The sequence below is a fragment of the Globicephala melas genome, chromosome X, assembly GCF_963455315.2.
Source record: "Globicephala melas chromosome X, mGloMel1.2, whole genome shotgun sequence".
Taxonomy (NCBI): domain Eukaryota; kingdom Metazoa; phylum Chordata; class Mammalia; order Artiodactyla; family Delphinidae; genus Globicephala; species Globicephala melas.
This window is the reverse complement of record NC_083335.1, coordinates 48,301,979-48,314,988: the sequence shown is the minus strand read 5'-3', so window position 1 is coordinate 48,314,988 and position 13,010 is coordinate 48,301,979. Positions and strand designations below refer to the sequence as shown.

At 37.9% G+C, this 13,010-nt stretch overlaps 1 protein-coding gene across 1 annotated transcript; it reads right to left on the bottom strand.

The window, feature by feature from the left end:
- Positions 1–532: 532 nt before the first annotated feature.
- Positions 533–10,630, bottom strand: LOC115846753 (vigilin-like). The gene is given in 6 exon segments (XM_070044664.1): positions 533–2,005; positions 2,008–3,633; positions 3,636–4,068; positions 4,070–4,320; positions 4,323–4,512; positions 10,484–10,630. Coding segments are annotated over 6 exon segments (3,882 nt in total). The 3' UTR covers positions 533–770.
- Between the last annotated feature and the right edge of the window lie 2,380 nt (positions 10,631–13,010).

Below are 13,010 nucleotides of genomic sequence, written 5' to 3'. Positions count from 1 at the left end.
CAAAGCAATTCTAAGTAAACTGATAATATTTTTTACATTCCTTGGCCTTTCATATCCCTTCTAACATCACTGCTATGTTAATTTTGATATGCAATCACTCCAATGTCACAGCCAGCACCTAATCATGATATCCAAAGTTTATTTTTCTTTCTATTCTATAAGCCACATTAAATGAACATTTTGGTTGTTGGCAAAGAATCTGTTTGCACTCTACAAAAGAGAAGATCAGGAGTAATGCAAATAAGAATACATGAAAAAAGGGTAAAAATAGCATAATCAGTGCTATTTTTTTAGCACTAATCAGTGCTAAAAACTAAAACAATCAGTTTTAGCTTTTGTGAAGTCAAACTTTATGCCTTGGGACGATGACACAGATGTAATCTCCTTGCCACATTATTGAGTTCTCATAATGAAAGTTAAGTGAACAATGACATGCTAAGCAGATCATGAAATTCAGGAAGCATGTGGTAGTTGTTTAAAATTTTAATGAAATACTTTTAAAACTTTAAAACAATGGAAAGTTTGTCCCATAAATGAAATTTCAAAGGCAGGTCCTGAGTGGAAATTAGACACTACATTGGTAATTACTGGACTCACACAGAATTGAGCACTTCACTTTCACTATAACGTATTTTGGAGGATTTTAGGAGAGATGTATTGGAGTCAAAGTATAAGAAATGTACAAATGATCCAGAAGTTGGGTCTGTTTAGAGATAATTTTTGACATCTTTCAGTAAGCTTGCTGGAAAAAAATTTCTGGGTTTTGGTCATTATTTGCATCTCCAAGGGTGAGTCTTAGAGTCCACTTGAGGATCCAAGCTTGGAAAATATTCAGAGCTGTTCATGTCAGGGATCTTTTGAATGGTGTTTGCAGTACAGGGAACATCTTTTTCTGCAAAACTCTTGGATGGAATATAGACTAAATCACACAGAGTGACCTTCTTCATATGCTCCTTCTGTAACTCATGCTTTGGAACAACAGCCAGAAAATATTCCTCAAGACTGAGGATGTGATTAATTGCTTTTGTGACTTTATTAGGGAGTCCAGTCACAGTGACGATGTTTGCATCTTGGACTCCTCTAGGAGGGAAAGAGATGTCAACCTGAAATTGATACATGATTTTATGAATGGCTTTTCCACGGGATCAAATAATGTGGCCATGAACACGATAGTTTAGTGAAATTTGCTTAGTAACTGTTTTTTCAAACTTTTGCACCATTTCCATTATTGTATCCCGAGCGGCTATGGTGTTATTTTTATATCCAATGTTTGTGATTTCGTCTTGTATCTCATTGCTCCCTTTACTTGGAAAATGGATAGTAACTTTATGCTCTAAACCAATTTGAGCAATAACTAACCCCTTCTGACCAATGATCTTGCGGTACTATTTGGGGTCTAATGTGAACTTGAGTCTGAAATTTCTTAATGATTGATCATCTATTTCAGTTTGTAAAGCTTTGACTTGTTCTTGTAATCTAGCCTTGGCTTGTTCTACATTTGCAGCAAGGCCAGTGATGGAAATGATATCAGACTCTAATTCAAGTGCTGATACCTGTATATTAACTTCAAACTCATCCATTATCTTGTGTATCCTACTTCCTTTCTGACCAATGATGTAACGATGTAGATCAAAGGGCACATCTACTTCAGCAGTGACAGGAATTAAAGCCTTAAGGGCTTCCATGGCTGCTTCACACTTTTCCTTTTGGCCTGAGATAAATATGGTGTCACATTTTGTTGGGGAAATAGAAGCAGCTCCTGTAGTGCTCTTTTCCCTTTCCTTATTTTCTAGAACAGCTGGCTGTTTATTGGTAAGTGAAATCTCCTCTTTCTCTGGGAATTTGATTTGAACGCTATAATCTCTAGTGATTTGTCTGATCCGAGAACATATTGATCCCATGAAAAACTGAGGGAACTTCTGGGGAATGACACATTCTGTTGCTACTTCATTGTCCAAATCCCCATTAACCTCTTGAATATGTTTATTGACTGCTTCTACACAGGCTCTGCTCCTTTGATTGTGACTTTGTTACTCTGTTTTCCTGAACATGAAAAGTTAATAATCACACCACCATACTCCTCAGTCATCTCCTGTAACACCTGGCCCCTTTGCATAAAAAAGTGCTGGTCATACATGGGATTTATCAGTATGTTGTCCTCTACCACATTATCTAGATTTGTAATTAAACCGTCTAGTTTCTTTTGTGCATCTTTGACAGACTTCTCTGTCCCTATAATAGTTAACAAGTCTTGATCCTTGTCCTCAGGGATAGGGAAAATGATACATGCTCTAGTCTCTTCACAGACTTTGGGAACATTGCCTCCATTTTTACTCATGAGGAATTTATGATACTCTGGCTTGAAATGGAGGACCACAGAATAACTCTTGGTTTGCTCTTCTACTAGTTGCAGCAGCTTTTTCTTGGCCACCTCCACATTTTGGTCAGGTCCCCTAATAACGACTCTTTGAAGTCCCGAGTTGTTTTTTGGAAAGTGGATATGGATATTTCCACATTCTTCCGTGACTGCACCAATCAAACCGTCTTTAGAGTCAATAAAGGATTTGTGTAGATTGGAAGGAATAGAAATTTCTAGTTCTGAAATATTGGCTATATCTTTCTGAATTGAAAGAATCAAATCACGAGCCACTTCACAGTTTGCTGGCTTTCCACTGATGACAATATTTTCTGAGTCGCTATTTGCTAATGAAAGATTAATTTTGGTGTTGCTTGCTGCACAGATTTCTTTGATGTTTGCACCTCTTTTTCCAATGATATTTTTGTGAAGCCTTTTGAAGATGAGAATAGTTATGGAATAGGTCCTTTCTACAATGTCTGTCACCACATTCTCCAAATATTACGTGCATTTTTCTAATTCATTTCTTGGTCCTCTAATTTGGACAATGTCACTTTTTTTTTGTGCTGGGTCAGGAAAAGTAATTAGAACCTCTGGAAACTTCTTACGGATGTCATGTATCCATTCACCTTTCTGCCCAATGATTGCGTGGTGAAATCTTTGCTCAATGATTAAGTCATTGTGCTCATTTTCTAAATGAGAAGCAAGTTCAAGAAGTTCTTTCTTGGCCTGTTGGGCACCATGAGATTCCCTCTCAATGCTGATCTAGTTATTCTTTGCATTTTCAGGTGAGATTAGCACAGAAACTTTATTCCTTTCTTTAATCCCATTTATGATAACACCTTTCTTCCTTGTCAGGAGTTTGTGAAACTTATAGTCAACATTAATCTCTGCATAATCCATCCTGTTAATAAGATCTTTTACTATGACCTCAATTTGTTCTTTAGCATAATTAACATCTTCTGTCAGCGCTTCTATTGTAATTTTATCTTCTCCAGTAAAATGTATGTGAACTTTTGGCAAGTTCTAAGTAATTGTAGATATATTATAACCTTTCTTACCAATAACAAATCTGTGAAGCCAGGAAGGTACAGAGATAGAGGAAAGAGTGTAAACTTTGGTATTTGAGTAGGCTTCAGTAAATGCCTTCCTTAAACTTTCAGGCTTACAATAATATGTCACAGAATCTGACATGCTCTGTGAGGGTGAGATCTCTATTGAAACTCCAGTTCTTTCCAGGATCTCCTGGACGGAATTATTTTGGGGACCTATGTACATTTGTGCTGCAACTTCCTCTCCACATCTATGGATGTGGTTTTCTCTGTAGTATTGTCAAAAATCTTCTTTACACAAGCCTGATCCTGATCTAGTTGTTGCTTTTTTCCAGGAAAGCTTATTTGTATCTGATTGGCACTAGATGGTGAGATGTGGATGTGGTCCTCCATTCCCTGTAGGATTCTGTCAAAAGTTTTATTGGATGGTCCAGCAATGAAAGGATGAAATGCTTTTCCCACATCTAACCTTTCTTCAGCACACTTGTCTTGTTCAGTAGACATAAGTAAGACTTCATGTGGAGCCTTTTTCATGATCTCTTTGGTGCCAATAGTATTGATCCAGGTGCTGTGGTTAACTGGGCATAAGGTCTGAATGTTGGTTGCAGCTTTTTGTTCTAGGTCTTGCAGTTTTTCACCAGTCTTGCCTAGCAAGACTAGCAAAGTAAAGATGTTCTTTGGGAATGGAAGCTGTAGTTAAAACTTGTTTCTTAAAACATGCAAAAATCTCCTTCTGAGCTTTCGTGACAGATTCTGGCTTACCAGAGACTATAATGTAGAGGCATTGGTTTTTGACAAAAGTTATTTCTAGGTTGGCACCAGTTCTTTGCATGAAGTCTAGATAGAATTTTGCTTGTGTACCTTCCTCAAACAGATTCACATAGTGTTTCTCCTCCAGAGGCACATAAAACCTTGAGTGATGACTGATGTCATGATAAGTTGACTATTATTGTTTGAGGATGCAGCAGGCTCCTGAGCATTTTCCAACCAACTTGTTTTCTCTAGAAGTTCAGCAAATTTATCTTTGGAGTTTGGCGTGTCAAGATCCTCTTCTGAATTTAAAGCAGTAAAATCATTATCTTTTTGAATGTATCTACTTGGGTGCTGTTAAATTTTCTTTGTAATTCATAGTTGATTTTTAATTATTTAGAGGTATTGCAGCTACATGGTCAGTAGCCAGAAAATTCATCCTGTAGCTGCCTTTTTGCATATTACTGTGTGAGAAAAATAAATATTTTAAAGACATAATTCCTTTCCAAATTAATCTATAAACTCAAATCAATAAAAATTGAAATCCTAATATTTATAGAACTCATAAAAATGTCCAAGGTTCATCTATTCTACTGTTATGAGAGTACCAAGATAAGGTTCAAATTATAGGGACTGTGAGGAAACAGCCACCATTTTGTTAAAGAAGAGAAATATATCTTTTGATTATTCTTATCAGAGTCATCTCAAACCTCACTTTGCCTTACCCAGTGCCATCATTTTTTGACCTTTGGCACTATTGACTGCAAATTATTTTTGGAAAAATATAATTCTCTAGTCTTCAATAATACCATATTTACAGGGTTTCCTTATTTTCTTAATAGCTTTTTGAAGAATAATTTATATACTATAAAATTCACATAGTCTATGCATACAATTTAATGATTTTTAGTTAATTTACAGTGCTGTACAGCCATCACAACAACCCAGGCTAAGAACATTTCCATCACCCGAAAGAGCTTCCTCATGCTCATTTGCAGGTAATCCTGTTTCCACACCCAGGCAAAACTAATTTATTTATTTTTCCTCTATAAACTTGCATTTCCTGGACATTAAATAAAAATATTATCAAACAGTATAAGAGGGTCTTTTGTACCTTGTGTCTTTGCCTTTACAATCCGGTTTTTGGATTCAACCATATTATAGCATATATCAGTAGTATATTCCTTTTAATTGCTCAAAAATGCTTCAATTCTATTTACTTTTACCTTAATAACTGTTGTAACTCAATCTTCTTTCCTGGCTCCAAGACCTCCACTGGGACTCTATATACCCAAGTGTTACAGGATGCTCTTTTGGACTCCTTTCTTTGTCTATATTTTTTCCATATGTGATGTAGTTTACACTCATAACATTGAATATCATTGACAGACTGATGATCCTCAAATCTACTACTCCAACCCTGAAATGCAATGTGTATATGCATAAACCTTCTTCATATCATCACTTGAATGTCTAATAGTCCTTTCAAATGTAATATATCAAGTGAACGCTTGATTTTGTCCCCAGACTTTCTCTTCTTGGAATATTCTGAAACTCAGAAAATGTCCCCAGGGTTTTCTCCTATTTCTCAGGCCAAGTACTTGGCATCATCTTTGACTTCTCACTTTCTTTCACATAACACATGTAAAGTAAGAACATTCTTGTTAATCTAAGTCTGACCTATTCTCATCATTTCCATTCTACATTCTTAGTTTAAGCCAGCATGTCAATACTGTAACAAGTATTGAATTGCTATACCACTCCTACTCTTGGCTTCTTATGACCTATTTTCTACAAAACATTCAAATAAGAGGTGATGTCAGCATCATTGTGGTATAAAACATTCTTCCTTTTTGTCTCCCTTTTTAAACAATGAATTAAACATCCATCCACGGACAAAAACACCTTTGTGGGAGTTGTGGGATCCAGCACAGTATACCAAGGGATATGGAAGGAGTCTCACCCACCTGTGCATCTGGTAGGAGGTAGACAGATATCGGTATGGGCTGTGGAACTAGAAGAGCCAGCAAACCTGCCTCAACCCCTCTCACCACAGTCAAAAAAAACAAACAAACAAACAAACCATGGAGAGTGCTGACCTGGTCAGATACCTACAGATGAGAGAGATTTTGCAAAAGTCCAGGTTTCCTGGGGTGGAAATTCCAACATGTCACTGGAGCAAAAAACAAAAAAAATCCTGTTTGGTCACAGTGGAGATGGCATCAGGAATTTTCCCAGTGTCACCATCCCCCAAGGCAACACTGCACAGGGCTGAAATATCTGGCAACTTTAACCTCTTCTGTGAGAAGAAAGGAGAGCACACATTGCTCAGCTATCCCACTAGTGCAGGATGCTGCTGGAGAAACACATTTCTTTCCAGCAGAACTCAGAGTACTAAGGCAGAAGCTCCATGGTTGGGAGGAGGAAGAAGATTGGGAAAAAGTCAGTGAATATCAAAGTGCATTAAAGTGACATAGTTCCTGCTGACTGTGCTCAGGACTTTAACAGGAGGTCCACCCAGGAGACTCTGGGAGTACCTGTCCTGAAGATCTCCTCAACAGGTTTGCAGGCATCCCTAATAGTGCAAATGCTAAACTCACACCTCTTCCCACTCTGGCCACATGCTCCCAAGTGCAATGGTGAAAACAAGTCTGGTAAAAAGTGCTATCAGAAAAACAGACCAGGATTGTGGGCAAGGGAGAAACCACAAACTTGAGCTATAACACCACCTTCTGGGAAATAAGAGAGGTTTCTCAGGAACAAGAAAATAAAGGACACATATCATCACCGAAAGATAACAATAAATCTCCAATAACTGATCTCAATGGCAGATTTTTGCAATTTAGCTTATAAAGAATTCAAAATAGCTGTTTTGAAGAAACCCAGTGAGCTACAAGAAAACTCAGAGAAACAATTCAATGAAATCAGGAAAAAAATACATAAACAAAATATTTACTGAAGTCATAGAAAATGTAATAAGAACCAAACAGAAATTGTGGAGCTGAAGAATTCAATGAATTAAATGAGAAATGTAATAGAGAGCATCTGTATCAGAGTAAAGCAAATGGAAGAAAGAATTGAAAGAATGGAAGTGAGCTAAAGGACAGGAATTTTGAAACAACCCAGTCAAAGTTGAGCAACAACAGAAATGAATGGGGAAAGAACAACAATAAAAGACTAAGTGATTTATGTGATTCCATCAAGAGACAATAATTAGAGTAATCAGGATCCCAAAAGGAGAAGAGAGGGAGAAAGGGGCAGAAACTTTATTTAAAGAAATAATAGCTGAGAACTTCCCAAACCTGGAGTGAGACTTGAAAGTCCAAGTTGACAAAGTCAATAGATAATTCTATTATCTCAGTGCAATAGTACAGTCTCCAAGACACATTAGATGAAACTGTGAAAAATCAAAGATAGAGAATCCTAAAAGGAGCCAAGTGGGGGGAAATTGTAACTCTTTAAAAAGAAACCTCCATTAGGCAATCAGCAGATTTCTCAGCAGAAACACTACAGGCCAGGGGAGAGTGTAATAACATATTTAAAGTGTTGAATGAAAAATTTGAAAACCAAGAATATTCTATCTAGTAAAGTTATCCTTCAGATCTGAAGGAAAAATGAAGACTTTTCTTGCCAAAAATCTGACAGCATTTATTACTACAAGACCTGCCTTTGAAGAAATGCTAAAAGGATTTCTATAAGCTTAAACAAAATGGCACTACTCAGTGACATGAAAACACTTGAAAGTATATAAAACATTGGTAAAGTTAAATATACAGTCACACTTAGAAAACTGCAACTTTTAATAGGATTGTGTGTTAACCACTTAACTATAATATAAAAGTTAAAGGAGAAGACTATTAAAAATAATTATAGCTACTATAATTTGTTAACAAATATACAATATAAAAGGAGGTAAATTGTGACATCAAAAATAAAAGACAGGGAGTGAAAGAATGAAGTTTGTGTAAGTGATCAAGATTAAGTTGCTATCACCTTGAAATTGTTTTCTCTATGAAATATTTTATGTAAGCCTCATGGTAACTACAAAGCAAGATCTTAGAGTAAATGAACAAATGATAAAGAAAAGGGAAACAGAGCATACTAATATGAAAATCACCATTTTACAGAGGTGGGCAGAAACAGAAGGAAAAAGAAACAATGGATACAAAACATCCAGAAAGCAATTGATGGCATTGGTAAGTCCTTACATATCAATAATTTCTCTTAGTGTAAATGGGTATAATTTAACAATCAAAAGCCACAGAATGGCTGGCTGGATTTATTTTTTAAAGCAAGAGCACATTGTATGCTGCTTACCAGATACTCACTTTGACTCTAAAGATGCTATGTGAGACAAGTCAGACAGAGAAAGACAAATACTATATGGTCTCACTTATATGTGGAAACTTAAGCTGAACTTGTAAAAACAGAGTACAATATTTGTTACCAGAGGCTGGGGGTGGAGGAATTGGGGATCTGTTGTTTAAGGGTACAAACTTGGAACTACTAGATAAATAAACCCTGGAGTCTAATGCACAGCATAGTGATATAGGCAATACTGTATTATAAACTCCATAGTTCCTAAGAGACTATATCTTACTTGTTCCCACCACAAAAAAATGATAATTACATGACATGTTAGAGGTGTTAGCTAACATCACTGTGGCAATTATATTGCAATATACAAATGTATCAAATCAACATGTTGATCACCCAAATGATACATAATGTTATATATCAATTATATCTCAATAAAAATGTTTAAAAAATGATAAATAACAGTCAAAAAGTTGATAAAGCATCAATAAACTCATACTCTTGTCCTTAATACTGTTGAGTGGGTTCCCACTGCAATTAGAATAAAATAAAACTATTAAGTAAAACTGTATGAAATTACCAATGCTTGATTATTTTTATCTATGAAAAGACATTTTATCTAATTCTTTTTGACCTTTTAAATCCTTTAGGACACAATCCCTTTCAACCTCAATTGTCTCATCTACCAGTCATGTTTCTATTATGTTACTGCTACATTGGTCCATCTGTTGTTTGGCCATGTCTTGTGCAATTATTCTTCAAAGCCTTACCATTTGCTAGTTCATCCATTTGCAAATCTCCTATTTCCAAGTCTCCTGTACTTTCCTCCTCTTATCATTCACTTCAAACATCATCTTAACTCAAATATCTCCTAAAAGATGACTTCTCTGCCTGACCTAACTAAATAAACTCTTCACTCTATCACTTTGCTCTTTTCTTTACTATTTTATTTACTTCAGTGACACAGTTAGGGTCTATCGCTATGCTTCCTAATACACACACACACACACACACACACACACACACACATTAGGATGTAAGTTCCTTAATTTCAAGAATTTGTTTGTTCATTGCTGTATTTTCATTGCCTAGTAGGGTGTGTCATGCTCCAAGAACTAAAAATTATGTTTTATGGCTAATAATTCAAATGACAAGCAGAAAAAATAAAACAATAAAATACAGCAAAAGCATATTCTATTGAACATAAAAAGGCACTTAAAAATCAATACAGGAGTGCCTTCAAGATGACAGAGGAGTAAGACATGGAGATCACTTCCTCCCAACAAATACATCAAAAATATATCTACATGTGGAACAACTCCTACAGAACACTTACTGAACGCTGGCAGAAGACCTCAGACTTCCCAAAAGGCACGAAACGCCCCACATACCTGGGTAAGGCAAAAGAAAAAGGGAAAAACAGAAATAAAATAATAGGGATGGGACCTGCACCTCTGGAAGGGAGCTGTGAAGGAGGAAAAGTTTCCACACACTAGGAAACCTTTTCACTGGGGTTTGGGTGAGTGGGAAGCTTCAGAGCCACAGAGGAAAGCCCAGCAACTGGGGTGCAGAGAGCAAAGTGGAGAGATTCTCGCACAGAAGATCAGTGCCAACCAGCACTCGCCAGTCTGAGAGGCTTGTCTGCTCACCTGGTGGGGCGGGGGATGGGGGTGGGGGCAGTTGGGAGTTGAGACTTGGGCTTTGGAGGTCAGATCCCAGGGAGAAGACTGGGGTTGGCTGCATGAACACAACCTGAAAGGGGGCTAGTGCACCACAGCTAACCAGAAGGAAGTCCAGGGAAAGCATTTGGAACTGCCTAAGAGGCAAGAGACCAATGTTTTAGGGTGTGTGAGGAGAGGAGATTCAGAGCACCACCAAAATGAGCTTCAGAGACAGGCACGAGTCACGGTTATCAGCACGAACACCAGAGACAGGCGTCAAATGCTAACACTGCTGCTGCAGCCACGAAGAATCCTGTGTGCAAGCGCAGATCACTATCCACACTTACCCTCCTGGGAGCCTGTGCAGCCTGCCACTGCCAGCATACTGCGATCCAGGGACAACTTCTCCAGAAAACACAGCACACCTCAGGCTGTTGCAACATCGTGGGAGCATCTGCCGCCACAGGCTGGCCCAGCATTCCGTACCTCTCCATCCCCCCAGTCTGAGTGAGCCAGAGCCCCTTAATCAGTCGCTCCTTTAACCCCCTCCTGTCTGGGCAAAGAACAGACACCAGAGGGTGACCTTCATGCAGAGACAGGACCAAATTCAAAGCTGAACCCTAGGAGCTGTGTGAAAAAAGAAGAGAAAGGGAAATTTCTCCATGAAGCCTCAGGAGCAGTGGATTAAATCCCCACAATCAGCTTGATGTACCCTGCATCTGTGGAACACCTGAATAGACAACGAATCATGCCAAAACTGAGTCCGTGCACTTTGGGAACCACTGTAGAATTTGGGTTTGCTGTATGCGACTGACTAGTTTCTGATTTTTATGTTTATCTTAGTATAGTTTTTAGCACATGTTATCATTGGTGGATTTGTTTAGTGGTTTGGTTGCTCTCTTTTTATTACATTTATTTTTTAATTGAATAATATTTTTTAAATTTTTTATTTTAATAACTATTTTATTTATTTTCTTTCTTTCTGTTCTTTCTCCCTTTTCTACCAAGCCATGTGGCTGACAGGGTCTTGGTGCTCTGGCCAGGTGTCAGGCCTGAGTCTCTAAGGTGGGAGAGCCGAGTTCAGGGCATTGGTCCACCAGAGACCTCCCAGCCCTTCATAATACCAATCGACGAGAGCTCTTCCAGAGATCTCCATCTCAACGCTAAGACCCAGCTCCACTCAACAGCCAGCAAGCTACAGTGCTGGACACCCTATGCCAAACAACTAGCAAGACAGGAACACAACACCACCCATTAGCAGAGAGGCTGCCTAAAATCATAATAAGGTCACAGACACCTGAAAACACACTAATGGATGCGGTCCTGCCCACCAGAAAGAAAAGATCCAGCCTCATGCACTAGAACACAGGCACCAGCCCCCTCTACCAGGAAGCCTACACAACCCACTGAACCAATCTAACCTACTGGAGGCAGACACCATAAACAACAGGAACTACAAACCTGCAGCCTGCAAAAAGAAGACCCCAAGCACAGTAAGTTAAGCAAAACGAGTAGACAGAGAAATACACAGCAGATGAAGGAGCAAGGTAAAAACCCAACAGACAAAATAAATGAAGAGGAAATAAGCAGTCTACCTGAAAAAGAATTCAGAGTAATGAGAGTAAAGATGATCCAAAATCTTGGAAATAGAATGGAGAAAATACAAGAAATGTTTAACAAGGACCTAGAAGAAATAAAAAGCAAACAAACAATGATGAAATTAAACATTAAATAAACAAATGATAAATGGAATTAAAAATTCTCTAGAAGGAATCAATAGCAGAATAACTGAGGCAGAAGAATGGATAAGTGACCTGGAAGATAAAATAGTGGAAATAACTACTGCAGAGCAGAATAAAGAAAAAAGAATGAAAAGAATTGAGGACAATCTCAGAGATTTCTAGGACAACATTAAATGAACCAACATTCGAATTATAGGGGTCCCAGAAGAAGAAGAGAAAAAGAAAGGGACTGGGAAAATATCTAAAGAGATTACAGTTGAAAACTTCCCTAATATGGATAAGGAAATAGTCAATCAAGTCTGTGGAGCCCCATACAGGATAAATCCAAGGAGAAACACGCCAAGATACATATTACTCGAACTATCAAAAATTAAATACAAAGAAAAAATATTAAAAGCAGCAAGGGAAAAACAACAAATAACATACAAGGGAATGCCCATAAGGTTAGCAGCTGATCTTTCAGCAGAAACTCTGCAAAGCAGAAGGGAGTGGCAGGGCATATTTAAAGTGATGAAAGGGAAAAACCTACAACCAAGATTACTCTAGCCAGCAAGCATCTCAATCAGATTTGATGGAGAAATTAAAACCTTTACAGACAAGCAAAAGGTAAGAGAATTCAACACCACCAAACCAGTGGTGGTTTGAATGGATAAAGAATATGTAGCCCATATATACAATGGAATATTACTCAGCCATAAAAAGAAACAAATCTGAGCTATTTGTAGTGAGGTGGATGGACCTAGAGTCTGTCATACAGAGTGAAGTAAGTCAGAAAGAGATAAACAAATAACATATGCTAACACATATATATAGAATCTAAAAAAAAAAAAAGGTTATGAAGAACCTAGGGGCAGGACAGGAATGAAAATGCAGACGTAGAGAATGCAGTTGAGGACATGGTGGGGGGAAGGGGAAGGTGGGACGAAGAGAGAGAATGGCATGGACTTATATATACTACCCAATGTAAAATAGATAGCTGGTGGGAAGCAGCCACATAGCACAGGGAGATCAGTTCGGTGCTTTGTGACAACCTAGAGGGCTGGGATAGGGAGGGTGGGAGGGAGATGCAAGAGGAAGGGGATATGAGGATAAATGTATACATATAGCTGATCCACTTTTTTACACAGCCCAA